The following is a 27,938-nucleotide window of genomic DNA, read 5'->3' as shown; positions in this document are numbered from 1 at the left end:
CCTCGCCTCTGTCCTCAGCGTCAGGTGGGGCTGGGCCCGCGCTGCCACTTGCTGGCAGCGTGACCTACACGGGAGGTCACACCTCCTAGAGCGGGTTCCAGAGCTGGATCTGCACACACACACACACACACACACACACGCACACACTCAGACACACATGTATGCGCAGCACACACAAACACACATGTACACACACATTCCTGCGGTCTGTATTCCCCAGCTCATGGTAAGGGGCAGGTGTCTTCACAGCTGTTGGCACCACCGAGCTGGTAGGGCTCTGCCCTGTGGTTGAACCTATGGATCCATTGCAAGCATCGCCTTTGCACGTTTTACATATCAGATTGTGAGATTGCAAAGATTGACACTCCTCCAGCAATATTTAAAATGTTTATTTATTTATAATTTTATTCCTCACCCAAGGATCTGTTTGTTGATCTTAGAAAAAGGAAAGGGGAGAGGAGGGCGGGAGGGATGGAGAGGGAGTGAGGGAGAGAGAGAGAGAGAGAGAGAGAGGGAGAGAAAGACATTGATGTGAGAGAGAAACAGATCCCTTGTCTCCTGAAAGCTCTCCTACGGGGATCAAACCCTCAACCTGGGTATGTGCCCGACCACCTTTTTGTGTACAGGACAACGCTCCAGCCAACTGAGCCACGCCGGCCAGGGTTCCTCCAACAATATCTTAGATTTTTTTTTTAATTAGTCAAAAATGGAGAAAATGACTAGGGAAGATGTGTCTGTCTCTGTTAAAAATACATCCAAACAGTAAGGCTGTCCAGCCCCCTGGGTGAGGCAGGTGAGTCCCGCTCCGTCCAGTGCTCACCTGGGGCCTTGGACGCGCCGCTGGGAGCGCTGGTGCTTACGTTCACTCAACCTGCCGAGGGGAGCGACACTGCCTGGCTCGGGAACTTCCTTCTCAGCTGCAAAATGCTTCTTTAAAAAAATGTGCGGAGGAGAAGGAATTATGGGAGCACATGCGGTATTTATCATTTGAATTAAAAGACGAAACCTGGCAAATAGTCCAGCCATCAATCGAGGAGCCGTGTCTGTTGGCGCTCAGCTCAGGGAGGTGATGAGCTGACGTCTTCATGCGGAGCCTTATAAGCATCCAGACCACTTTCATGTGTACTATTTTTCTTGTCACTCACGATCATGTTGCAGAAAGACTGATGGTAATGGAATGAAGCGCCCTGTGTACTTAAAGACCGGGCTTGTCGGAGACGGGGCAGATTGATGGGCTGGTCAGTTTCATTTCTCACTTTACGCCAGTGTTCGTCAGAACGCCGCTCTCCAAACACGACGTTGGAGAAACAGGCTGCAGGATTGCATCAAAAAATATTTTGTTGGTTTTTAGAGAGAGAGGAAGGGAGAGCAAGAGAGAGAAACGCCCATTGGCTGCCACCTGCACCTGCCCTCCTGGGAATCAAGCCCACAACCTGAGCGTGGGCCTAACCCTGACAGTGAACCGGCAGGCAACCCTTTGGCGCACGGGTGATGCCCAACCAACTGAGCCACATCCGCCAAGGCCAGCAGGCTGTGGGTGCAGGGTTGGCTGTGGGGTGATGTATTGTTGGGGAAAATGTTGCACTGGGAGTCAGACTGGCTTGACGATGCGGTTGATGGCACTTCCTCACTTCCATAGTCGGGGACACGGCTCTTACGCACCTGCTGTGACTTCACAGTGCAGCTCTGGCCCGGAGTTTGCTGGCTGACTTGCCTAGATAAGGGCCCTGCTTGTACCCGGAGCCCAGCAGCCGCTGTCCCGTGAGCAGATCTGCTGACACAGTCTTTGCTCTCTTCCTTTCCCGATAAGGTCTGTAGGAGAAGCTACAGGCTGATGTTTTGCAATATTGAGGTTTCAAACTTTTAGTTCCGTGCACAGGAACAGGAGTCCTCCAGGGCCAAGTCCTCGCCAAGTGCCCTCCCTAGACCACACCCCACGGAGACTTGCAGGCCCTCGGGGATCTCATGTTGCCGAAAACTCTCTCCCAGGGCTGGCCCGGCTCCGAAAGTGACGGCCCAGGTGATATTTCATTTCAAACAATTAATTTTAATGATGGCGTGTTGTGAACCAATGAGAGGCATCTCTTCAGCGTCCATGTGAGTTAAAATCAATATACAGTTTGAATTCAAGGCAGGAGAGGAAAGCTTGCCAGGCCCCTCCACGTCACGGCGGGACTTGCTATTGTCTGCTCTTGTTTCATTTGGAAAAATAATGCAAGAGGTTAGCAGTGAGAGCTTTGAAATTGGATCATGATGAGGGGTTCTAAAGGGAATTAAACTGCAATTACTTCTGAAAATGTGAGGCAGCATCTTAATAATAATACTAGTCTTTCCCAGGCTGCTTACGCATCTCCCATCGGGGAGGTGGGAGGGGCTGGTAGAACGCTGATAACTGATAAGAGGTGTGGCTTTTTAGGACGCTTTTACTTTTTCTAGACATTTCACCTGTCCTCGGCTTCCTGGGTCCGCCCAGGTTTTGTGTGAGCACACCGCTGTCAAGCATATAACAGTGTGTGAGGGACTGTGGGACCGTCTCCCTCGTCTCACCAGCCCTGGCCTCCAGTGGGCGGTCTGAGAGGGGACTGAGGGAGGGGGAGGAAGAGACAGTGAGCAGCCAGCGCAGCTGCCCTTACTGCTGCATTGCCAGAGTAGCCAGAGTTTCCATAAGAAATGTCAGCCCTGTGTGGTTTCTCAGTGGTTAGAGCATCCACCCTCGCACAGAAAGGTCTCAGGTTCAGTTTCCGGTCACGGGCCCATACCTGGGCTGCAGGTTCGATCTCCAGCCCCAGTTGGGGAACAAGCAGGTGGCAACTAATCAATGTGCCTCTCTCGTATCCATGTCTCTCTCTCTTCCCCTCCTCCCTTCTACTCTCTCTAAATTTAAAAAAAAAAAAAAATCAGTGGAAAAAGTGAGGATTAACAACAATAAACTATGTGGAAGCCTTCCCGTGGGGAGGGAGTGCTGAGAGGACGTCTGTGGACCTCGGTCTCCACGGGACCCCTCTGCCCGGAGGGCCCATGTGCGCCTAAAGCAGCCGTGGGCAAACTACGGCCTGTGGACCGGATCCGGCCCCTTTGAAATGAATAAAACTAAAAAAAAAAAAAAAAAAAAAAAAAAAAAAAAAGACTGTACCCTTTTATGTAATGATGTTTACTTTGAATTTATATTAGTTCACACAAACACTCCATCCATGCTTTTGTTCCGGCCCTCCGGTCCAGTTTAAGAACCCATTGTGGCCCTCGAGTCAAAAAGTTTGCCCACCCCTGGCTCTGGCTCTCACCAGCCTTTCCCCATTTTCTGTGCCAACAGGACTGTCCCCATCTGCCTGCCACGCTCAGGTCCTCGGGTTTGGACCCATTCACTTTGGCTTTCGGATAATCAGAAAAGACAGTGCCTCCTCGCTGCTCACTCGCTCGGTCCTTTGCCCATCAATCCTGCCCACTGGCCCCGCCTCCTCACACCCGCACCCACACTCACACCCACACCCACACCCACACCCACACCCACACCCACACCCACACCCACACGTGCTGCTTTCACCTAAACAAGCGGCTCAACCTCCACTCTTTCAGGCCGGACCTCAGTGTTCGGCCTCACAGATCCCACGGATGTACTCTCAGCCCTTCGTCTTTCCTGAGACCCGGGGAAATGTCTTCTTCCGCACCCTCTTCTTGCTGGGAGGGCTGCTTTGAACAGTGTTGTTTTTCACTCTTTCTTCAGAGTGTGGAGGCTTTTTCCTGCCATCTCTCACCCTCCCGACCACACCTTTCCGCCTGGGGACTGATGCCACCTGTCCCCGCAGTCTCGGGCGCCTCCCTCCGGACCTGGATCCCAGGCGATGGCCTCCCACTCCGCTCGCCTCCGTTCAGAGATGGAAGCGGTTTCACTGGACTCTATGGGCGACACCTCTAGTGGTGTTTGTGCCACTTCCCCCTGAATTTCCGAGGAGGAGGCCGTGGTGCTCCCTGTTCTGTGGCATTTGAACCCTTGAGGCCACCTGTGGAGCCTCCCTTCCCTCGCTGTGCTCCTCACCTCTCTCCCCTCCCAGGGGCCCCACTTCCCTCTGCTCTGGCCCCTCACGCTCTGCTGCCCTCGCCTCCTGGCCGCCTTCCCTCTGTCTGCCTCGTGCTGTGCACACCGCCCTTGTCCCCGCTGTCCATCAGGCCTCTGCGGGCCCAGCAAACGGACACTTCTCCCATGTCCTCGCCCCGCTGCCACTTGAGCTCCCTGGGCGTGTGGCTTTTCCCTTTGTTATCTTATCACACGAGAATCCCCCCACCCCGCCCCCCAGAGCTCTGGTCTCAGCCTCCTTCTCTCAGCAGCTCTAGGAAAGGTGCCTGTGCCTTAGACTCAGTGCAGCCGGACGTTTCTCCCCACAGGCCATGCTGCAGCCTGGACACAGCGTCCTGCTGCCCCGTTTTGTTCCATTCCCGGCGGCACGTGGCTCTGGGTTTTGCGGAATGGGGACAGGGCTGCACAAGCCCTTGCCCTGCCCGGGGACGTGTCTCTGACAGCTCCCCTTAGGTGGCCATGTTGGGCCCCGTGGCGCCTTGCATACCGAGGCTCAGTCTTACGAGGTGCCAGGCTCCTTCCTCAGGCTCCTCTCAGGACACGGCTCTCCCTGAATGCCCGGAGTCTGCTCCCCAGCCACAGCCACTGTCCTGGAAGCTGCCCCTAGCCGTGTGAGGTGACAGCCACTCACAGCCCGATCGGTTACCAGCGGTTTCCCTTCTGGTTCCCCTCGCCAGCGCTGAACCATTTCAGGGACCAGCGCATCTCAGAGGCATTTGCGGACAAACAACTGAACTCAGGCACCCGACCCCGGGCTGGGGCTGTTCCTCACAGCTTCCACCTGCTCAGCCCAGCAGCACCTCACGCCCCGGACAGCGTTCCTGCTGTGGGTGCCTCTCCCCGTCCTTCCTGCCCCACAGGAGCACAGCCACAGGTGCAGTGGGCTTCACCAACTGACGTTGTTTTTTCAACTTTATTGAGATATCATTGACACACAGCACTGTGTAAATTTAAGGTGCACAGCATAGTATTCAGACTTACATATACTGTGAAATGATTATCACATAAAGTTAGTTAACATTCATCATCTCATAGCGACACAAAATGGAAAAGAAAGTGTCCGGCTTTCCTGTACAGCGCACAGCAGTCTACCCACAGCCACCACGCTCCACATGACACCCCGAGTACTCATGTATCTTACAACTGGAAGTCCGCACCTTTCGACCACCACCTTCCAATTCCCCCAACTTTTTAAAGAAACAATTTTTAACAAAAAAATCTTAACCCTGAGTACCAGGCTTCATTGTTCCTACAGCTTCTGGGAATTTTTCTCTTGTACCTTAGGCTCCGATCTGTCCTCATCCTGGACTTTCCAAGCAAGATTTCTTCACATGGGCTCTCAGGGGTGAAAGGGGGCAAGGTTGTAATTATTGTTACCATTGTCTAACTGAAACATAGCTTTCTTCAGCATGTCTGCAGAAAAACCACAGTAGTTTTGATACTACCTGTTACCAGTAGGAATTACAGATGATTTAATATCGAAGTGACAATTGAAGATATCTCAGGATATAGGTCACTGTCACCATGAATTCAAAATTCTATTTGTTTTTGGCCGCTCCTGAGTCATAGTCTTGGGGGACTGTCTCAACAGCTCAGGCAGCAAAGCTGATCACTATTGTCATCAGACACAAAGCACGTGTCTCACACTCTCATTACTGTAGTTTAACTCAAAGCCTTCAGAGGATCTAGTGATCCCGGAGACCAGGATATCGTTTGCTTATGAAGCTGTGAAAACTTTCATTCTGTTTATAACCATGTATCTTGGCAAAATGGGAATTCAATTCTTGGAATCATCAAAACCAAAAAGTCAGAATTGGCTATCCAAGGCCTGGCCCACATGGCTCAGTGGTTGAGCCATGACCTGTGAACCAGGAGGACACAGTTCAGTCCCAGGTCAGAGCACACACTGGGTTGTGGGCTCGATCCCCAGTGTGGGGTGTGCAGGAGGCAGCCAATCAATGATTCTCTCTCATCACTGACATTTCTTATCTCTCTCTGTTTCCCTCTCCTTTCCTCTCTTAAACCAATAAAAACATTTTTTACAAAAGAATTAGCTATCCAACTTGACAAGCATGTTTCCTTGTCAAAGACAACCCCATGGTTAAATATTATTAATTTACTAGAGGCCTGGTGCACGGATTCGTGCACTGGTGGGGTCCCTTGGCCTGGCCTGCGGGGATTGGGCCGAAACTGGCTCTCAGATATCCCCTGAGGGGTCCCAGATTTCGAGAGGGTGCAGGCCAGGCCAAGGGACCCCACTGGTGCATGATCAAAGCCAGGGAGGGACCATGGGAGGGATCCAGGGTGTGTCTGGCCCGTCTCACCCAGTCCCAATCCCAGCAGCAAGCTACCAGTTGGAGCATCTGCCCCCTGGTGGTCAATATGCATCATAGGGACTGGTTGAATGGTCAAACAAACAGTCAGACACTTAGCATAATAGGCTTTTATTATATAGGAGCTAAGCCAAAACAGCCATCATGCTCATATATCTTTTTTAAAAAATATATATTTTATTAAAATTTTACAAAGAGGAAGGGAGAGGGATAGAGAGTTAGAAACATTGATGAGAAAGAAACATCAATCAGCTGCCTCCTGCACACCCCCCATTGGGGATGTGCCCGCAACCAAGGTACATGCCCTTGACCGGAATCGAACCTGGGACCTTTCAGTCTGCAGGCTGATGCTCTATCCACTGAGCCAAACCAGTTAGGGCTCATATATCTTTATAAAACAAAAATTTATGCCCTGGCTGGGTAGCTCAATTGGTTGCACCCAGGTTGTGGGGTTTGATCCCCAGTCAGGGCACATACAAGAAACAACCAATGAATGCATAAATAAGTGGAACAACAGATGGATGCTTTTTTTCTCTCTCTATCTTCCTATCTCTTTAAAATCAATCAATAACAATTTAAAACAAAATTTACTTTAACCTGACTATGTTTTAAATGTTTATATTGTGAATCACTAATGAACCAGTATAAATAGATATCTTGTGTATTTTTATAACTATTTTTTCAAAATAATGCTTTTCTTTTAAATCAGATGTATGTTATTTTACATATTTAAATATGTTTTGAGAAAGAAACACAGGCTTTACCAGAGTGTCATAGGGGTTCATTTCTTGTCTCATTTATACCTGAAGAGACAAAGAAAAGTCTAGGATCTTTACCCAAAAGAGACATTTTCCTCATCTTTGCTCTTCTCTAAATTTTAGGGCCTCAACCCCTGTTCCCTTCAGAATTTATCTCTGCTCTCTCCAATCCGTGGCCACTTTCTTATGTGAAACAATTGACCTTTATTGCCCTGCACACGAGACCGTCCAAGCAAACCCGTACTATTGCCAATCACAGCCGACCTGATAGAGTTCCTGTATAGGAAGTGATTTACCTGGATTATCTCACAAAATCATTGAACCATATGCTCAGAGCCCTACCAGTGGGGAAGATGGAGTCTGAATCCAGAAATCCTGGCCCTAGGACTATACTCCTCTTTCATATGCTATGTGCTCATTTACTTTTAAATTGAATTTATTGGGGTGACACTGGTTAACTAAATTATACAAGTTTCAGGTGCGCAATTCCACAGCACATCATCTGGACACTGTTTTGTGTGCTCATCACCCCAAGTCAAGTTTCTGTCTATCACCACTTATCCCCCCATACCCTCCTTCACCTCCCCCACATCCCAAGCAATCACCACACCACCACACTGTTGTCTGTGAGTTTTTTTTCTTCTTTTTCTTTCTTGTTCAATTCCACGCACCCCCTCCCCGAGCCCTACCCCAACAGAACTAACAAGCAAAATAGAGACAGACTCATAGATGGAGAGTTTTCTATGCACTCATTTAAATTTCTTTTGAAATAAATATGTATATACTTGTCTTCTGCTTTGTCCCTAGAATGTGCAGACACCTGCAGTTAAGAAAAAAAATGTTCTCTCTCTCTCCCCACCCCCCTTCACTCCCCCAACCCCCACGTCTGTTCCTTTCTGCCCTCTTGCCCTGGGATTGGCCCTGTGGAGATTCTTGGGCACCTCCTGTCTCCTCTTTCATTGTCAACGTTCCTATTTAAATTTGCTGTGAGCTGAGACTCCTGCCTGCAGTGGCCCCACAACCTGGCTGAGAAGTGATCATTCTTCATGTTGACCACAGCGCCCCAGCATTCCCTACAAGGCTTCCCGTCTTCCCCACGAGGAGGTGACCTTGCCTCTGCAGACACTTCATCTCCGCGTGTCTTCGGTGCAGTTGTATTTGTCTCCTTGAACGATTCCATAAGCTAAACAGCAGTTGCCCATGTTCCTCGGTTGATTCATTTTCTAGAAAAGTAAGAGCCCATTTATGATCACAGTTTAAAAAAACAAAAACAAACCAATGATATCTCAATGTACATCCTACATCCTCATATAAAATGCCTCTTTTTATTTGGTACAAATAAGAGCAAGCAATATTCATTACAAATGGTTGCTTCTTTGATTCATTCTTGTATGATATGGTTTCTAGACCTACTTGCACTTTGAATGTAGTTGATTAATTAGAGTTCATTTACAGGCACCGAACAGAATGGTGTCTAGAGACACTTATCAGAGTATGTCTACCAAGGTGGCGTTGGCAGAAAGTCCGCTGAGATGACCACTATGAAGGCTGTGCACTCTGTAATTCCAGTAATGATGTTTACAGCTGAATCGCATTATGGCTTCTTAACTGTGGGGCCAGCTGAATAGCCCCACTTTATAGAACTCTTGTCAAGCTGTATTCGTTCCTTCCCAGGAACTGTGCAATCTTATTTTTACCTGATTGGTTTTTAAATGTACCTAGTCCAGACCCTGACCATAACTTTATGTGCACCCTACTGCTGTCATTGTCCTCTAACCTATAGCCATGGTCCTTGAAGCAAATGTGTGATGTTCCTTCCCCCATCTCATTCCCCTTCTTTCCCCGCTTCCCTCTCTCTCTCTCAGAGGACAGAAAGTCTTTTCTTTTCCCTTGTAGGAATCACTTGTGATGATTGTAGTAAAACTAGGGATTGAGACATCCGGCTTCTATTTACATCTGTTTCATCTCTATGTACAGTTTGAACTTCTTAAGTTCACTAATACATGGATTTTTTTTTCAATAAATACTGAAAAGGGTTTTCTCTTATGATTTTCATAACATATTATTTTATCCATCTTTATTGTAAGTATAGAGTATATAATACATATATAAAATATGTGTTAATCGACTGTTTATGTTATCAGTTAAGCTTTTGGTCAATAGTAGGCTACCGGTATTAGTAATAAAGTTTTGGGAGAGTCGAAAGTTATATGTGGATTTTTCATTGCATGGGGTGGGGGTGGTCAGTGCCCCTAACCTCAGTATTGTCCAAGGGAGTACTGTACTAATAATCTAGCATTAGATCCAATGTGGAGGTGATACTGCTTGGAATCTAGAGACCTAGCAGGCACATCGGAAAACTCAGTAGAAATTATATCCAAAAGCTAAGGAAATCAAGAAGCAATTTGTTTTAGAATAATACTCAAAACTATGATACTGTTTTTTTGTGTCTTTCTTAGTCTTTCCAGCTCAAGGTTGATTTTCTGTCAGTCTTGATGCAGACATTTGGAAATCCCTAAGCTCAATGAAAACTCATGGTAATTGCAGAATCAGTGAGTGAGCTGTGCAGGAGCTGTGTTGAGCTTGGAAGAAAGACAAGAGAGGTAATTGACTATGGCCACCTTTGACCCTGGCAGGTCCCTGGGAGGAAAGCTTTCCGTCTGTTTACATTCTTGAATCCATTTTCCATGCTAGTGTTCTCAGGTGTCATTGAACAGAACCAGTGTTTGAAGGCAATAGCAGCAGCCTCCCAGGACCACATGCCAGGCTCATTCAAAGGCTCTGCCTGCAGCCACATGTGTTTTTCTGAGGATCACAGGTAGCCCTTCAAGCAAATTTTCAGAGTTGTTTTTAAAGAATCACTGATGCTGTAATAAAAAACAACACTTTAAAAACAATTTACTGGATGAGAAAATTAGTGATTAAACAATTTAAGCATTCGGCACCAGCAGGATTAGTTCTCTCCTCCAATGGACCAGGAACTGTGCTGGACTGGCTGTGTGCAGTGAAGGAGATGGAAGCAGTCCTTCCTATCAGGGAGTTTGTCCTCTGGGGGAGGAGGCCCAAGGGGACATTCATCAGGACCACCTGTCTGTCTGGGAGGAGTCCAAGGTGCTTGCAGGAGGAGATTGCCCACAGGAGGTTGGATTTTTCAAAATTTTCTTTATTAAAAATACTAGAGGACTGGTGCACAAATTTGTGCACAGGTGTGTGGGGGGGTCCCTTCGCCTGCCTGGTGATTGGGGCAATCAGGGCCATCTTGTCCAGTCCTGATCGGGGTCGATTGGGGCTGACTGGCTGGGGGAAGGGACCGCGGAAGTTTGGCGGGCCACGGGAGGTTGGCTGTGGAGCACACTGACCACCAGGAGGCAGCTCCAGCATTGAGCATCTGCCCTCTGGTGGTCAGTGTGTGTCATAGCAACCAGTCCACCAGTCATTCGCTTTTTGGTCGCTCAGTCACTTAGGGTTTTATATATATAGACTAGAGGCCCAGTGCACAAAATTTGCACACTCGGGGGGATCCCTCAGCCAGGCCTGCACCCTCTTGCAGTCTGGGAGCCCTTGGGGGGATGCCCAACTGATGGCTTAGGGGAGCGAGCCTAAGCCGGCAATCGGACATTCTTAGCGCTGCTGCAGAGGTGGGAGAGGCCACCGCCACCACCGCTATGCTCACCAGCCATGAGCCCGGCTTCTGGCTGAGTGGTGCTCCCCCCGTGGGAGTGCACTGACCACCAGGGGGCAGCTCCTACATTGAGCATCTTCCCCCTGGTGGTCAGTGCACATCATAGCAACCAGTCATTCTGCTGTTTGGTTGATTTGCATATTAGCCTTTTATTATATAGGCTATTTTTATTGATTTCAGAGAGGAAGGGAGAGGGAGACGGGGGAGAGAGAGAGAGAGGGAGAGAGAGAGAGAGAGAGAGAGAGAGAGAGAGAGAGAGAGAGCCATCAGTGATGAGAGAGAATCATTGATTGGCTGCCTCCTGCATGCCTCCGAATGGGGATCGAGCCCACAACCCAGGCATGTGCCCTGATGGGGAATCGAACTGTGACCTACTGCTTTATACATTGATGCTCAACCACTGAGCCAATCCAGCCAGGCCAAAATTTTCTTTAAAATCATACACTCATGGCATAAGTAACATGACCCACCAAGGGATCCTAGTTCATAGTTTCTGAAAGGTATTGTTGTGGACAATATGGCATCTTTGTATACTGGTGTCTCAGTGGTGACTGACCACTCTCCGAGCAGACCCTCATAGGGTGTCTTCCAGGAGACAGCCTCCGTGTGGACAGACTGTAGATAAGAATAGCTGAAGTGAATTTTCTTCTAATTCAAACACCTCCTCTGTATACCAGACACTTCCTTGTATGAACTTGAATTAGACCCATATCTTCTTATGAAGGAACTTGTAATGGGGAGAAAAGACATGCCCAATCATTGAAAAGGCTCAACAATGTGTGTGTTGTGAGTCAATGCAGGAATACAGGGTAAAGAGTTTTGTGTTTGATAAAGCAGGTACTTACAGACACTAGGAGGGTTCAACAAGGCTAGTAGTAACTTTTACAAAACCATGGAAGGCCTCTTGGAGGGAGTGGCTTTTGAGCTTTGAAGAAAGGCTATGATTGTATCAGCCGGAAGTTCAATTTCACAGCTTCCTGGGATGTGCTGTGAGTGCATGCCCTGTCAACAAATGGGTTACCCAATGAGATAAAGAAAAAAATAAAAATTTTCCTGGAAACAAATGAAAATGAATGCACAACCACCCCAAATCTCTGGGACACAGCAAAAGCGGTTCTGAGAGGGAAGATCATAGCATTACAGTTCTACCTGAAAACACAAGAAAAATTAATAATAAATGACTTAACCCTACAACTTAAAGAATTAGAAAGAAAAAAAACAATAAAGTCCAGAGTAAGTAGAAGGAAAAATAAACATTAGAACAGAAATAAATGACATAGAGACTAAAAAACAATACAAAAGATCAATGAAACCAAGAACTGGTTCTTTGAAAGATAAACAACATTGATGAACTGTTAGCCAGGTCTCAAGAAACAGAGAGGACCCAAATAAACAAAATCTGAAAGGAAAGCAGTGAACTAACAACTGACATCACAGAAATACAAAGGATTGTAATCAAATACTATTAACAATTATATGCCAACAAGCTGGACAATGTGGATGAAATGCACAAATTCCAAAAAAGTACAGTCTTCCACACTGAATCCAGAAGAATGAGGAAACCTGAAGAGGCCAATAACAACTGAGGAAATTGAAGCAGTAATCAAAAAACTCTCGGCAAATAAAAGCCCTGGTCTCAAAAGCTTCATAGGGAAGTTTTACATAACATTTAAAGAAGAACTAACACCTATCCTCAAATTATTCCAAAAAATCCAAGAGGAAGGAACACTTCCAACCTCTTTTCATGGGGCCAGCATTATCCTAATTCCAAAACCAGCTAAAGACACTACAAAGAAAGAGAATTACAGGCCAATATCCCTGAGGAACATAGATGCTAAAGTCCTCAACAAAATATTAGCAAGTAAGATCCAGCAATGTATTAAAAATGTCATACATCATGACAAAATGGGATTTATTCCAGGGATGTAAGGCTGGTACAATATTCACAAATCAAAAAGCGTGATACAGCACATAAACTAATTGAGAGACAAAAATCCCATGATCATATCAATAGATGCAGAAAAAGCACTTGACAAAATGCAACACCCATTTTTGACAAAAAACACTCAGCAAAGTGGGAATAGAAGGATCATACCTCAACATAATATAGGCCATGTATGACAAACCTACAGCGAACATCATACTCAATGGGCAAAAACTAAAACCATTTCTCCTAAGAATAGGAACAAGACAGGGATATCCATTTTCACCACTCTTATTCACCATAGAACTGGAAGTTCTACCCACAGTGATCAGACAAGAAGAAAACATAAAAGGCATCCAAATTGGAAAGGAGGAAGTAAAACTCATTATTCCCAGATGACATGATATTGTTCATAGAAAACCCTAAAGACTCCACCACAAACTACTAGATTCAATAAATGAATTTGTCAGTGTAGCAGAATACAAAATCAACACCCAAAAATTGATGGTATTTTTATACATCAATAATGAATTCTCAGAAAGAGAAACTAAACAAGTAATCCCTTTTACCATTGCAACAAAAAAGTTAAGATATTTAGGAATAAACTTAACCAAGAAGCTAAAAGACTTGTACTCAGAAAACTACAAGACATTGAAAAAAGAGATATAGGAAGATATAAACAAGTAGAGGAATATACCGTCTTCATGAATTGGTAGACTTAACATCATAAAAATGTTCATACTGCCCAAAGCAATCTACTGATTCAATGCAATCCCTATTAAATTGCCAATGGCATATTTTACAGATCTAGAACAAATACTCAAAAATTTATATGGAACCAAAAACCCCGACAGCCACAGCAATCTTGAGAAAGAAGAACAAAGTTGGAGGAATCACAATACCAGATATCAAGTTATACTACAAAGCCACTGTAATCAAAACAGCCTGGTACTGGCACAAGAACAGGCATATAGATTCAATGGAACAGAAAAGAGACCCTACAAATCAACCAAGCCGTTATGCTCAAATAATATTTGACAAAGGAGGCATGACTATACAATGGAGTCAAGACAGTCTCTGCAATAAATAGTGTTGGGGAAACTGTTCAGATACATGCAAAGAAAATGAAACTAGACCACCAACTTACACCATATACCAGAATAAACCAAAAATGAGTGAAAGACTTAAATGCAAGACATGAAACCATAAAACCCTAGAAGAATCTATAGGCAGCAAAATCTCAAACATTTCTCATAGCAATATGTTTTCAGATACATCTCCTAGGACCTAGGGCAAAGGAAACTAAGGAAAAAATAAACAAATAGGACGACATCAAAATACAATGCTTCTGCCCAGCAAAACGAAAGGGAGCCCACTCTGGGGGAGAACGTATTTGGCAATGATACATCTGATAAAAGGTTAATATCCAAAACACTTGTGGGTAAGGAACTCACACACCTTAACAAAAGGAAGATAAACAATCCAATCAAAAAATGGGCAAATGATCTAAATAGACTCTTCTCCAAAGTGGACATACAGATGGCCAAGGGACATGAAAAAATGCCCAAAGTCACTGATCATCTGAGAGATGGAAATCAAAATGACAATGAGTATCACCTCACCTGTCAGAATGGCTATCATCAGCAAATCCACAAATGACAAGGGCTGGCAAGGAGAAAAGGGAACCCTAGAACACTGCTGGTGGGCATGCGTACAGGTGTGGCCATTATGGAAAACAGTATGGAGTTTCCTCAAAAAATTAAATAGGGAACTGCCATTTGACCCAGTGATCCCATTTCTAGAAATATATCCTAAGAAACCCAAAATACCAATCAGAAAAAATATATGCTCCCCCATGTTTATTGCAGCCCAAGTACCCATCGGTAGATGAGTGGATGAAAAAGCTGTGGTACATTTACACCATGGAATACTATGCAGCAGTAAAAAAGAATCTCTTACCCTTTGAGACAGCATGGAGGGGCCTGGAGAGTATCATGCTAAGTGAAATAAGCCAGTGAGAGAAAGACAAGTATCACATGATCTCACTCAAATGTGGGATCTAATGAACAAAATAACCTGATGAACAAAATAGACCCACAGACATAGAAGCAAAGAACAGATTGTTGAATCTCAGAGGGAAGGCAGGGGAGGGTGGGTGGGTGGGAAGAGACCAACCAAAGAACTTGTGTGCATATAGGCATGGGCACAGACAATAGGGTAGTGGAGGCCTAAGGGGGGCACAGGGGGTATAAGAGATCAAGGGGAGAAAAAAGGGGACATATGTAATACTTTCCACAATCAAGGTTTTAAAAAATAAAACGACTAAAACAAATTCATGTTCTCCAAGGAGACTTGTACAGGCATGGCCTTTGAAAGGCTGCTCTCCATGGTCCTAATTTATTTCCTATTTCCTTGGAAGGGTGTCAGCTATCATAGCATAGCCTCTAGTCTCTGAATGCCTTCTTATCCTAGAAGGAGGAGGAAGAGGAAGGCCAGAAGGAGGAGGAGAGAAGGAAAGAAGGAAGAGGAGGAGGAAGAGGAGGAGGAGCAGCAGCAGCAACTGGAGTAGGAGGAAGAGGAGGAGGAGGGGGAAGAGGAGGAGGAGGAAGAATAGCAGCAGGAGCAGGAGGTGGAGGAGGAGGAAGAGAAGGAGAAGAAGGAGCAGGACGGGGAGGAGGAGGAGCAGGCCAAACCCAGCCTTTCTATTACCCAGCCATCACTGTCTCAATAGCTCCCTTGCTGCTCTCCATGTCATCAATGCCAGTCAGTATCCCTCCCACTGAGGACCGAGCGTGATCCAGGATCCCTTCTGACACACAGACTTCTGGGCACAGGAGCCCGCCTGCATGAGGTGCCTTCCTCCACCATGAAGGGGAATTCAGCCCATTATTCCCCCACCCCACCCCAATCCTGCCAGGAATATCTCAGTCTTTAACAAATGAGAAGAGTTATGGTTCATTTACTGACTTGACTAATATTTCTGGGAGCACTTCAAGCACTTATGACACAGAAAGTTTCCTTCTCAAAAACAACAAACATCTTCTAAAAGGTGCCTCATTTCCTTGATTCCTGAAGGCAGACAGGGTGGGGTCGCAGGGAAGGGCCGCCCTCAGTCCATGAACGCCCTCAGCACCCCAAGCAGCAGGACCAGGCTCCCTCCCTGGGCGCCAGGCCAGCCCCTCCACAGACTCTGTTTTGTTGCCTGTGTGTGCAGTTGGGTGAGTTCATCAGGAACTGTCAGAAACACAGCTGTGCAGGGCGGGGGCTGCCAGGCCGTTTGAAATGAAGAGGATGCCATCGCAGGGGTGCTGTGGTGCCTGAGGGGCAGACGAGGAGTGATGTCTCTGGCCATGTCCCTCGTGTCCTTTTCTTCTCCTGGATCAAGGCAAAGCCCCAGAACACACAGGTCCATCCGTCCAAAGGGACTGTGAGCTGAAGGGAACGCTGCCTGAGCCTGCTCCTCCCGCTTTGCTCCCAGCTCTGCACAAATCGCCCGCACACTGCTGGGCCTGCCTTTGACCAGCAGGGCAGGTCAGCGCTGCGGGAAGTTCACATTCAAAGGGTGGTTAGGGGGCGCCCCTCTGCAGGTTGGGTTAAGACTCCAAGGCCTCGCCCCTCCCCTGTGCAAGTCCGAAATGACCTCTTAGTTTGTGAACTAGTGGAAGCATGTACCTGTGTCAGCCCCAGGCTCCATGTGCCCAGGAGAGCTGCCCTGCCTTCCTGTGTGACCCTAACTCTGATCCCTGGTGCCCGGACAGGTGCTCGCCTCCTGGCCTCGAGGCTGGGGTCCCCTCCCCTCCGGCCCCCAGCAGCACTGGTAGAGGGATCCAAGCTCTTCTGGAACCAGGTGGGGCGAGCCTCACAGGGCCTGCTGAGGGCGGTGGGTGCGAATGTGAAAGCCCTGGGATGGGAAGTGCGAGGGAGACGCTGGTTTAATTGGATGGAGCTTCTCCGGTTTTGGACGCACACGCCTAGGTGGCTGTGGGGTCCCTGCCTGGAGCCTGTCCCATGGGACCCTGTGCTCCTTTCCCTGCAGGTACTGCAGCGGGAGGGGCGGCAAAGGCAACAGGAGCTCCCGATTCGGACTCAGACAGCAAACAGCGGCAGGCAGAGAGCTGACTGCTGGGTGTGTGGATGGCAGCCACGCTTTTCTGAACGTGGGGCACATTGAAGAGGTTTGGTTCCCCCAAATAAATCGCTGGGACCTGCTCAGAGCGCGTGAGGTGGGTTAGGCCGATGGCATGAGCCTCATGTTGTTGGTGGGAAAGTCTGTGTGTCCCAGGTCCAAGCCCTTCAGTGGTGGAGCCCATGGTGTCCGCTGGTCCGCTGGGGACAGTCATGGCTCCTAATGGGGAGGGGCTAAGACGGGGTTTGTGTCTGGGGTGGGGGTGCTGTTGGCTGTTGGGACTCTGGGTCGGCGTGTTCACCCGCATTGCTTTTCCTCTCGTGGCCACAAGCGGTCGTAGCATCCCTGAGCCTCAAACCCTCTCCCAGCTGAGCTCAGAGAGAACGGAGGGGGGCGGTGCTGGGGGAGAGAGGGTCCCGCTCTCACTCTGCTATCAGGGAGGGAAAAACTTTTCAAATGCCCAGAAAACAGTTTACATCTTCAGCCAAGAAGACACCCTTAACCTGAGGGCAGAAATTCTATATTGGTGGCAAAAAGTGAGAAGGGGTGGAGGGTGGAAGGATGGGGGTAGCTTTGGGGTAACCCAGGGAGGATGTCACTTATCATGAGAGCGAAGGACACATGTAAGGATGCGCATACAGAAAAATTTCACCTCATTTCCTCTGGAAAGCAAACAACAAACCCTGTTTCGGCTTCTGCAAAGCTCTCATTCAGTGAGTAATTGTGCTATTTCTCAGGTGCCGAGCAGTCCAAACCGAGGGTTATGTGTGAGTCAGCGACCCACAAGGTGCTAGCTCTGCAGAAATCACCCTCCCGGACTGAGCAGTAGGTCCACCTGCCCCACCTGGGGAGACAGCAAGATCCAGGTCACAGAACCGGGAACGGGGGGCTCCCCACCATGAGCTTCTTCGACCTCTTCCCCTCCAAGAACCACAGTTACAGCCCCAGCCATGGTGGTTTCTCCCCTCAGAGGTCAGTGTCAGATGGGCCTGGTGAAAGTCTATGGATCACTGATTTCGTTTCTCGTCCTTTAGCTCTGGGCCCAAAGATGACCATCCATGAGCTTGAGTCAGAAATCCCAAGGGCTGGGCGTGGCTTTGCGGAGATGCTGGGTAGGTCAGATGGACGCACGGTTCCGAGAGGCTGGCTGGCATCTTGTGGCTGCACCCAAGCAGCTGCCTTCCTGGGACGGTGCTGAGTGCAAGACCTGGCGTCCACGGGCTTCGATTGGGAAGCAATAAAGTGCATTTGTCATCAGTGGATGAAATATTGGGCTGGGACCTATTTCACACTTTCCGTGCAAGCGGCCATCATGCACAAAGGGGCCCTGAGTGTCTGTGGTGTAAGGGGTAACTGACATGAAGTCTTACGCTTCACCTCAGCACTCCTCAGTGCTGCAGTCTACCTCATCATACATGCAGACTGGATAGTCGTGTGTTATTTTTCTCAGGGTAAATCACGCATTCAAGAAAGACATTTATCTTATGGTTTTGTCTGTCTCAACGTGGAAGCTCAGAATTTATGTAGATTACCCACAGCTGCTTACGTCTCATTCGGAGTTGAGCTCGAGGCTGTGCCTGATAGCAGAGCTCTGAGAGAGACACCCAGGGGCCCTGAAGCACAGGGTGAACGCAGCCTGTGGTGCTGCCGGGGGCGGGGTGGCTGGGGCCCCCCAGAGCCCTTTGAAGGCATGGCTCTGTCCCTCTCTTTGTGAAGAGTGCAAGGTTCTGTATAAAGGGCGCAGTTTGGGTGTTGGTGGGTTGTGAGTAAATCAAATGGCAGTGATTGTGGGTGCCATACGGAGGCTCGAGGTAATGGGGTCCCCCAGGGACCTGAGACACAGCTGGGACCCACTTCAACCTGTTGGAGCAGACAGCCAATCTGTGTCTGCCGTGAGGGAAGAATACTGCTCACACTGCAGGCGCATATGACTCATGGATTCATCTAGCCAACCGGCGATTTCTGTTTACCTGTCAAGCCTGATGGAAGCATAAGTGATTGTTAGGCTCGTTACTGCTTTGGGTTCCAAATTACAACCATTTCAAATGCAATTAGTAATATAGACAAACCCACCTTTCTCTTTATGCGAAGGAAATTGTTCCGCGCTGGGCCTGGTGGCGGGAGAGAGTCACCGTGCACCAGGAATTGAATTACCCGCAGGATCCATGAGCGCCTTCTTCTCAGTGTATGGCTCCTGCTGCCGTGTTTTCTCCGAGCCCGGTCTGGCCACCCACCCGTGCCCCACCGGGCTCTGCACTGGCACCTTAGACAGTGTGCAGACGAGCCTTGCGTGGGATGCCTGTGTCCTGGCCCAGGGGGAGGCCTCACATTTCATATGTAGGCCTTATTGTGTGTGTATTGACAGCGACTTGCAGGTATGAAAGGTGCTGGGGGTGCGGAGTGCGTTTAAACTTCAAGAAGAGCTGTTGAGCCACCTCAGTAACATGAGCCTATTTTTAAATATGTGGGTATGGCCCACGGAAATTTGGAGAAAATCTTAGCTGATGGTGAAAAAAAAAATTGAAATGGATTCTATAAGGAACATTTTAACATCCCTTAAAGGAGTAGACTCAGGAAAATTAAGTTCATAAAAGTCAGTTCTCAGCTTAAATGTGTTTATTAACTTCATTGATTTTTAATTCGTGAGAAGGCTTTTTATTGCATTAAAAAAGCAATGAGGGTTTTTAATGAAATCAATTACTGAAAGGGAGGCTTTGTTCTTCTCGAAGCCCCGCAGGACTCTCTGCCAAGGCGCACAGACCCTGGCGGAAGGGCGAGGCCTTGGCTGCGGTGCGAGGTCCGTATCTCCAGGCTCAGCCCACAGGGAGGGCGCTGAGCTGTGACCATGCCTTTGGTGTCCGCTTTGTCTTTTCCCTTTGGTGGCTATCTTCGTCCTGAGATGAGCCTTCAACCCCTCCATTCCAGGGCGAGGCAGCATTCTGAAAGGCCGTGCGGAGACCAGCGCCGGTCCATCCTGTCCGGGCGTTGCAGGCCTGTGAGGATGCCCGCCGTCTAACGCGGGAGACGGGCCTGTGGATGCTCGGAACCTGTGCCTCGGGAGCCCTTGCTAAGCACATGCAGCTAGGAAGCCATCTCCCAACAGTAGCAAACGTCCCGGGGCCTCGGGGCCACCTAGCACCACGTGGAAAGGCGCTCTTGCCGTGGCTCTGGGGCAGGGACTCACTCTGCGTGCGCATCAGGCTCACGGGCAGCCGCTGCCGCGTCCCCGTGCAGCGGGCCTGGGAGGGCCTGAGCCTGCCTTCCCACCAGCTCCTGCCTAGCCGGCCCTGCTGGTCCCGAGCCCGCTCTGAGGGCGTCAGCGTCAGTGGACGGAACGTGCCTTGGCCCCTGCAGTAAGTAGGGCGTTATGATGAACACATTTGTCCCCTAGTGGCTTCTAACAGTCTTTTCCTAATAAAACTGGCACGGCGGTAAGTGTAGCAAAATGAGCAAGAAATTGAGGAAAGGATATTTATTTGCAAAAGGAAGGCGCTACCAGTCTGGCCGGGTCATGGGTGGTGCCTGTCCTGATTCACGGTGGAAGCGTTGACTGTAATCTAGGCAAGTGAGGACTGAGTTCCTTTTATCTTAGAAGGCAGCAGGGGACTGGCACACAGTGGGCACCCAAAAGGCAGCAGGGGACTGGCACACAGTGGGCACCCAGGTAGCTCCTGCAGGTGCAGGTGAGATGCCTGCAGGCAGCACTGGCGTGAGCCACTCCACTCCTCACATACGGACGTGGGTCTTAGGGAGCTCATGACGCGAGCATATCGTATAACAATGCGGCCCAACCCCGGTGGCTTGCACAGCAAACGTTACTCCAGGGGTTGTTGTTGAACAGAAACGCCCAGGAGGCAGGTGGCCCGCTCCTGCCTGGCTGGCCTCGGGGTGGCGTCGGGCGCTGACCCAGCTGCCTGGCGGGCACAGTGCTGTAGGGAAGAAGCCGTGTCTCTCTCTGTGTCTCCCAGCCAGGAGCAGGGACCAGTGTGTGGGCCTGGGGGTGGTTCCCTGGGCTCGTCTGACTTCCTTGTGCTCTTTCTGGTGGCAGCCCTGCCTTCCAGGGGTCATCAGCCTCACACTGAGCCTCCCCAAATTTCAGTTCTGCCTGAACTGGGGGTGCACTGTACCCCTTTCTGGGCTGTGTAATGGGGCCCTTCGTGGAACCTGATTTTCATTTTCTGTAACTGTTTCTATTGGCGGCTATGAGGTCATCGACGCGACAGGATGGAGTGAGTCAGCGTGCGAGTGACCCTGTCTCTGTCTGCCCGTTTCTGTTCCCTTGCTGCTTTTAAGAAAAGCCCTAAAGATGGCTTTAGGTGGCATGATGCAAAATAAAAACTCCAAGTGAGGTCCGACCTCGCCCGTTTCACATTTGGTTACGGCCCACTGGGCCTGGTCTTTAAAACTTCTTACCACTGGTCACAAGGGAGCGCCCAGAGCTTCCGTTCTCTCCCTCCGAGCACAGTGGGCGCCTCGGGGTACAGAGGGGGGCACTTTGCAGAGGCCCCATCGGCCACTGTGCCTTGAGGGGAGCGGTTAACCCAGTTCACTGGCTCAGAGAAGCGTGGAGCCTGTACAGGGTGAGGAGTTCGGGAGCATCTCCAAGCCCAGCCGCTTTCCTTCTAAGCGAATGTGCTGGATACAGGAACTGGGACGTTCCGGATAACGGCTTGTTATGTTCACATGTTCGCCGCGGGCAGGCAACACTCTCTTTGGCGTCTCACACCCTAAAACCTTAAGAGCCCTGGGGGAGCAGCGCGGACGCCATCCTTGTACCATCAGAAACCCTAGAAGACGGACGTGGGCGTCTCCTCTGGGAGGTAAAGGGCTGTTTGGGCAGTTTCGGATGCAATATTGTAGTAAAAAGCAAGTGTTCAGAGAGCAGCAAGGAATGTTTAGAGAAAGGCAAAACAAGAAGATAGTGTCCTGCTGCTGCTCCAGAGCCCGGGCAGGAATGAAAGGCGAGGAGGAGAAAGGGAAGAAAGGAAGGTGCAAATGGGAGAAGGAAGAGGGGTTGTGGTCCATTGGCCAAGCGGGAGGTGAAGAAGGAGAGGCCAAATCCCTGCAGGAAGGACAGGAGGTTCTGACACCTCCCTGCCACCCCCCGCTAGGCTGGGAATCAAATGTTTTCGCTGTGTGGACAGCAGTCATTTAGCTGCACGGATGGCTGTTGAGTTTATTGGTGACCAGCTTTCGCCCTGCATCCTGTGCCCCACGCTGGGGCAACTGTCTGGAACTGAACTGTGTGAAAGCCAGTGTGGCGGTGGCAGTACCAAGATGCAGAGAACAGTGCTGCTGGGGATTAAAATGGGACTTCAGTCATTTCCCAGGGTGCCCTTTGGTTGGGCTAAAAGAAGTGTTGTTGTTTTTTTTCTTTAAAAGGCATCGATATTGCAGTATCTGTTTGGAAAGCTCAAAGTGAGCAAACTCCATTCATACGTTAATGCTGCGGGTTTTAAGAGCAGAGAACAGCCATCTTTTTCTTGTGCTGGACTCTCCTGTCGGTGGGGTTGTCAGGAAGTCACACTGACCAGTCCTCATTGGTAGTTACATTTTGCAAAAAACACTTTTTGAGAGAGAGAGAGAGAGAGAGAGAGATGGGAATATGCTTTGTATCTATGTACTTAGCACTGTATTTTCTCAAGCTACCGATTCTTTGTTTAATTTCTCCCCATTCAAGGTGATACAAGACACACGGATGCCAGTGTTTTAGGAATCTCTTCCTCAGAGTTAGCTAAGTTGGCCATTTCATTTCTGCAGATGCCACTGCTTGGAAGTGAATAGGAATCTGAAACAGGGTCTGCCCTCCTCCCCTCGGAGAAAAGGGAAGTAAACTGCAGGGTGTAATTCTCTCCTGGAAATAAGAAAACCTCGCAGCCAATGAAAATCAGGCTCAGGCCGGGAAAGGCAATGTGCTTTGGTATTTCCACCTGCTTAACCTGCATGGAGACCCAGAAGTTGCCTTTACTGTCGTTTGAAAAAATGAGCCCCCATCATATTTTGCAGCATCTGCCTAATTCCCAGTGGCCTGCCTTATTTGTTTGGTAAGTTGGTTCCAGGGAAAATAAACACACACTCACACCTCAGTAGGAAAAGGGTCAGTGGACATGATTTTTAGTATCAAGGAATAAAATCTTGATATGAGATGATCCATAAAATATTTTCAAAAATACGCCCGCAAACCTGCCCAACAACAGGAGTGGAAGCCATTTCAGCTGAGCATATTGGAGGGGCTCAGCAGGCGGTGGAGGCGCGACCCCCTCCGCAGTGCTCCCGCGGTGTGAACGCCCACTGCCAAGTTTTGCTGCTCTTCCCAGTATCTTTTCCCTGACTTGGGGGAGGGGGTTCTGAAAAGCTTACTGAAGACAATAAGCAAAAAAAAAAAAAAAAAATGATGCATCATAAACCTTAAATGCCCTCACTTGCAATTCGCTGCGATTGGTTTACTTCACTCATCGGTTTGCTTTTGTGCATTTGGGACCTCAGATCCCTGGCTGTATAACTAAAGACTGAAATTCATTCACCCAGGTGCAGGGGAAGCTTGGAGTGATGCCTGCGTGCTTGCAAACATGCATGCAGAAGTGCACCCCAGGTCTCAGCCGTCCCCCCAAATGCGGTGCGCCCAGTGCGCAGGCGGAGAAAGGAGCCGCCTTGTCCTTCAGCTGAGGGCCTCCCGGGCGGGCGTCACCGGTTCCTCTGCTGGTCACTCGCCCCCTTCACTCACGCCTGCCTCCGGGGGCTCTTGCCTGTCCCGCCCCGCCCCCCATTTCTCCTGTTCAGTTTTCATACTTGCTTCTCACAACACAAAGTTGTAATTCTGCTCTCCCTCCAATTGTTATGACTTTCATTTTTTTCATTTTCTGAATAATTTTAATAAGGTGCTCATCCAATTGTCTGAATAATTGTTTTGCACTGAAGCCCTTCTAAATTTTATTGTCACTGGCATAGAACATGGGTTGACATACACCCCTCCAGCAAACCATTTTTAAAACCTCCCAGAACACACACACACACACACACACACACACACACACACACCTGAATACAACATCTAGCTTTTCTCCCAGCCTCCCCGAGGGTGGGGCAAGGCCATGAGGCTGCCCCATAATTCCAGGCGTGAACTTAGCCAATGTCGGGCGTATCACCAGCAGGGCGTCCATATCATTCACAGCGATGCACTTGAAACTCCCCAAGGTCAGGTGGGGATGGGGAGAGGATTTTAATTTTGACCAAATTGTAATTTGAATATTTTCAAGCTCACTTGAGAATATCATTTTTAAAAGTTAGGGACACATGTGCCTTTATGCCACATTGAATGTTATGGCTGATGCCCATAGATCTATAAAGTATGGTGATATATAAACGACTTCCATAGAGATGCTATACTTTGTATAAAATACGTTAGTGCACAAGGTATATATATACACACACATATATAAATGTTAGTACACACATTTATGTATGTGCTCAGTTTGTGTTGTACATACATGCATATTTCATATATGTACATATATATCACATCGGTGAGACCCTCACGGCGTCCATGTTGACTGAAGTGTCCAGATCTGGCCGCAGGCAGCAGCGTGAGCACCCCTTTCCGGTCCCGTTAGGAGGGGGAGCCTGTGTGGGCATAGCTGGTGGCAGGGGGCAGAGTGCACACTTTTCTGCTTGTCTAACGGTGATGACTTTAACGTTTAGTTTTATTCCTCTGCTTTCAGAGGGAAGCAGGTGGTCAGCTTTCACGCCCCCCTCACCCCCCCTCCCCCACACACACACCTGAGGTGGGGCATCTGCTTGTAGGGTCGGCTCGGCCCCAGGGAGCCGCTTAGCTCCAGGACACTGTGCCCCTTGTTTTTATCGTTTTCGACCAATTTAACGGTTGCACTTTGTGCGCAGTGAAGGGAGACCACAGGGGCTCGCATCAGTGCTGGTTAACACTGGAAAGTGCCCACTGGGCTCGGAGCTGAGGGAGCCTGTGGAGGGCGGGCGGGTCCTGTCCCAGGAGGCCAGGCGGTGTCCCCAGCATCCAGTTTTCCCTCCAGGTGCAGGGGCAGAGGCAGAGGCAGAGGAGGCCAGGGCCAGGCAGGCCCTCTGGGCTTGGGCAGTGGTGCCAGGCGGTGGCCTTGGACTGGGACCCAGGAAGGCCAAACCCAGAGCCTGCAGTAGGGCCTGCTGAGGGGCAGCCCGTGTTCCGAAAACCGACATAGAAACGGTGTTACCCACGCGGTGGCGCAGGGAGCCTCCTGAGTCCAGGAAGAGGTGAAGGCGAAGGGCCCACCTGTCCAGGTGTGGAGAGAGCAGTGGCGGGTCTGGGCCGGTGCAGGGTCCCCCCTGTTCCCTCCTCTGGAGTTTGGGGTCAGCCAGGTTGGCGCTCAGGATGGGATAATCACAGGAGGGGGAGGGGCTGGGGAGAAGCAAGAGAGCCCAGGGCCTCTGTAGAGACAATGGCTCAGATCCAGAAGGAGAGAGAGGCCTGGAGGCCCGGAGAGGGAGAAACCCCAGCGCCCAGGCCAGTCGCATCCTCCCACACGGGGGCGCTGGCGCCGCGGTAACGCAGCCAGAGTGAATGTGCGCCAACCGGCGCCCACTGTCCTCTCTGCCCTCCCCAGCCCGCCCCGGGAGCAGGGAGGAGCAAGCTTCGGGAAACTGCCCGCAACACGGGGCTTCAGCCTCTGCCCGCGTTGAGAAAGCCAAGGTGGGCTGGCCACGGGCAGGGATGGGGCGGGGAGGAGCTTGAGGCGGTGCTGGGCAGGCTCCAGCAGGCCCTCGCTCGCCTTCCCTGACCTTCCCTCCCCTCCTCTGAGGCCGCTGACGGGAATGGGTGTTTCGGAGCGGAGCCTGGTTTGGGAAGGAAGGAAGGGGTGTCCCAGCCTCCTCCCTCCCAGCCCGGTAGTTTGTCCTCCCTGCCCCCATGCGCACCCCAGGGTCCTGGCTGTTGCAGTTCCAAGTTATAAAGAGCAGCTGGAGGGAAGCGGGAGGGGGCGCTGGAGGGGTCGCAGCTGCCAGGGATGCGAACGGAGCGCAGCGCCGCTCCGAGGAGAGGACGGGCACCCTACGGTGCTGCCCCCAGGTCCCTGACACCCTCCTCGCCGGGGCCTCCCTCACACGCTCCCTCCGTCCCTGCGCCTCGGAGTGCCATCTCGGGGGTCCTCAGCGCCCAGGGCTCCCCGCAGACACCCCCTCCCCTTAACCACGCTCCTAGCCCGCACCCACGACCGGCAAGCCCGCCCCCCATCGCGCCCCACATACACCAGGAGCCTGCCCCTCGCGCCGCCAGCCCCCCGCCACCCAGGCGCCATTACCCATCGGGTGGCGGGCCGCGTGGGAAGGAGGGGCCGCGGCCGGGCGGAGGGAGATGCGCTCTGGAGGTCCCTGCTGTCTAGGTGGTGCCGACCGGGGCCCAGGCAGTTCCCTCCCTTTCTCTTGTTTTGTATTTTCCTGCCCCTGGTGGCTTCGAGGAGGCTCTCCGTGGCTTTGGGGAGGAGTTGAAAAAACAGAAAAGGAAACAGAAAGAGAACACGCCCCCAGACCCGGCCTCCCCAGCCGCGCCAGGGAGGGGGCGAGGAGGCTGAGCCGGCGGCCGGCGGGGACGAACAGGGGCGCGCGGAGGAGCCCGCAGCTGCTCGCCTTCCTTCCCCGCTTCCCCAGCGAAGGGTGGGAGCGGGAACCCAGAGGAAGAAAGCGGAAAAAATAGCGAAGCGCCCGGCAGGCAGCCAGCGAGCGCGGGGACCCATGGCTTCGCTGTACCAGCGGTTCACGGGCAAGATCAACACCTCGCGGTCCTTCCCGGCGCCCCCGGAGGCCAGCCGCCTGCTGGGCGGCCAGGGCCCCGAGGATGAGGGCGCGGGGCCCAAGTCCCTGGCAGCCCAGGCGCCCGCGGCGGTGCCCCGGGAGCGCGGCGGCGGCGGCGGCGGCCCGGGTGGCCGACCCCGGTTCCAGTACCAGGCGCGGAGCGACTGTGAAGACGAGGACGTAAGAGCATCTTGGTGGGCGGGGGGCGCGGGCTCGGGCCAGCACGCAGGGAGAAGGGGAGCGAGTTCCCTGCGTCTCTGATGGTCTCTGACGCCCTCCTCTCCCCACTTCCCCCTCCCCTCCCCCACTGCTCAGGGGAGCATCCCCAAATGCTCTCCTGAGCGGTGATGTCTGTCGCGCTGTCCTGGGGCGAGTCTGCGGGCGCCAGGAGTTGGTGGCTTGGGAGAGAGCAGGGTTCGTGGTGCTGCGCCCGGAGCGTGGAATTGGCCAGAGAGGCCGGATGCATGGAGGCTGTTGTTGACCGCCTGGGGCTGTGGATCCCAAGCAGAGAATTAGGTCTGGCTGTGCTTACAAGTTGGTCTTCCCTGATGATGCTTTAAGACCAGGGAGAATACAGTCCCACCCGTCACCGCTCACTGTGCCTCCTCACCTCCCCACACTGTGTCCCTCACAAGCCCCAGGGCTCCCCTCGCCAAGACACTTGCCCCCACTGCTCGCGTGGGGATTGTCTTTAATGAAGGAATAAATAGAAGCTCTAGTGTCCGAGCCCCACACCTGCCTTAGGCCCCCCGGTCTTGCTGGTGGGCATGGGCCTGCCCTCTGCCCTCCCTGGCCTGGACTAGCCTGCCCGAGACTGTGCCGCCTGAAAACTTCTGGGGAGCAGGCTGCAAAGGTTAGATCTGCATGGTAAGTAAATCGCATAGGCCTTAGTAACCAGTGACTCAGGCTGGGCACCAGGGGGCCGCAGAGAGGGATGTGTGCACCCCTTCTGTTGACCACCCGGCCACTTATAGGGCCCGGACAGGGAGGACCAGAAGAGAGAAAACTGCCCTTTCTTGGCACCTTCTCTTCCTAGGAAAAGAGAAAAAATTCCCAGAAGAGCTCTCAGACAGGCCCCAGGGCTGGGCAACTGCAGCAGCCCCTGGAGGTGTGCGAGGTGTGTCCCGCTCTAGAACCCATCTTCACCCCCGAGGAGCCCCACCTAGGTGTACGGGGTGCAGGTCCTCCCTCAAGCCTTGGACTCCCGGCATACCCAGGGCCGCACAGGCCTGCACTGAGCCGAAGGCTGCG

At 50.8% G+C, this 27,938-nt stretch overlaps 1 protein-coding gene across 2 annotated transcripts in view; it reads left to right on the top strand.

Annotated features, from left to right (window-relative positions):
* DPP6 (dipeptidyl peptidase like 6) overlaps positions 1–27,938 on the top strand; it is a 569,872-nt gene that overhangs the window by 71,723 nt on the left and 470,211 nt on the right. Inside the window, exon 1 of one of the 2 annotated variants that reach the window (XM_036356189.1) lies at positions 26,260–26,867. The exons of the other annotated variant lie outside the window; for it this stretch is intronic. Coding sequence (XP_036212082.1) covers positions 26,628–26,867 — 240 coding nt within the window. The 5' untranslated portion in view covers positions 26,260–26,627. Of the gene's footprint in view, positions 1–26,259; positions 26,868–27,938 lie in introns of those variants that run through there. 2 annotated transcript variants of the gene reach the window in all.

Source organism: Myotis myotis, unplaced genomic scaffold, assembly GCF_014108235.1.
Source record: "Myotis myotis isolate mMyoMyo1 unplaced genomic scaffold, mMyoMyo1.p scaffold_m19_p_25, whole genome shotgun sequence".
NCBI classification, from domain to species: domain Eukaryota; kingdom Metazoa; phylum Chordata; class Mammalia; order Chiroptera; family Vespertilionidae; genus Myotis; species Myotis myotis.
Note: the sequence above shows the minus strand (reverse complement) of the source record. Positions and strands in the feature narration are given on the sequence as shown.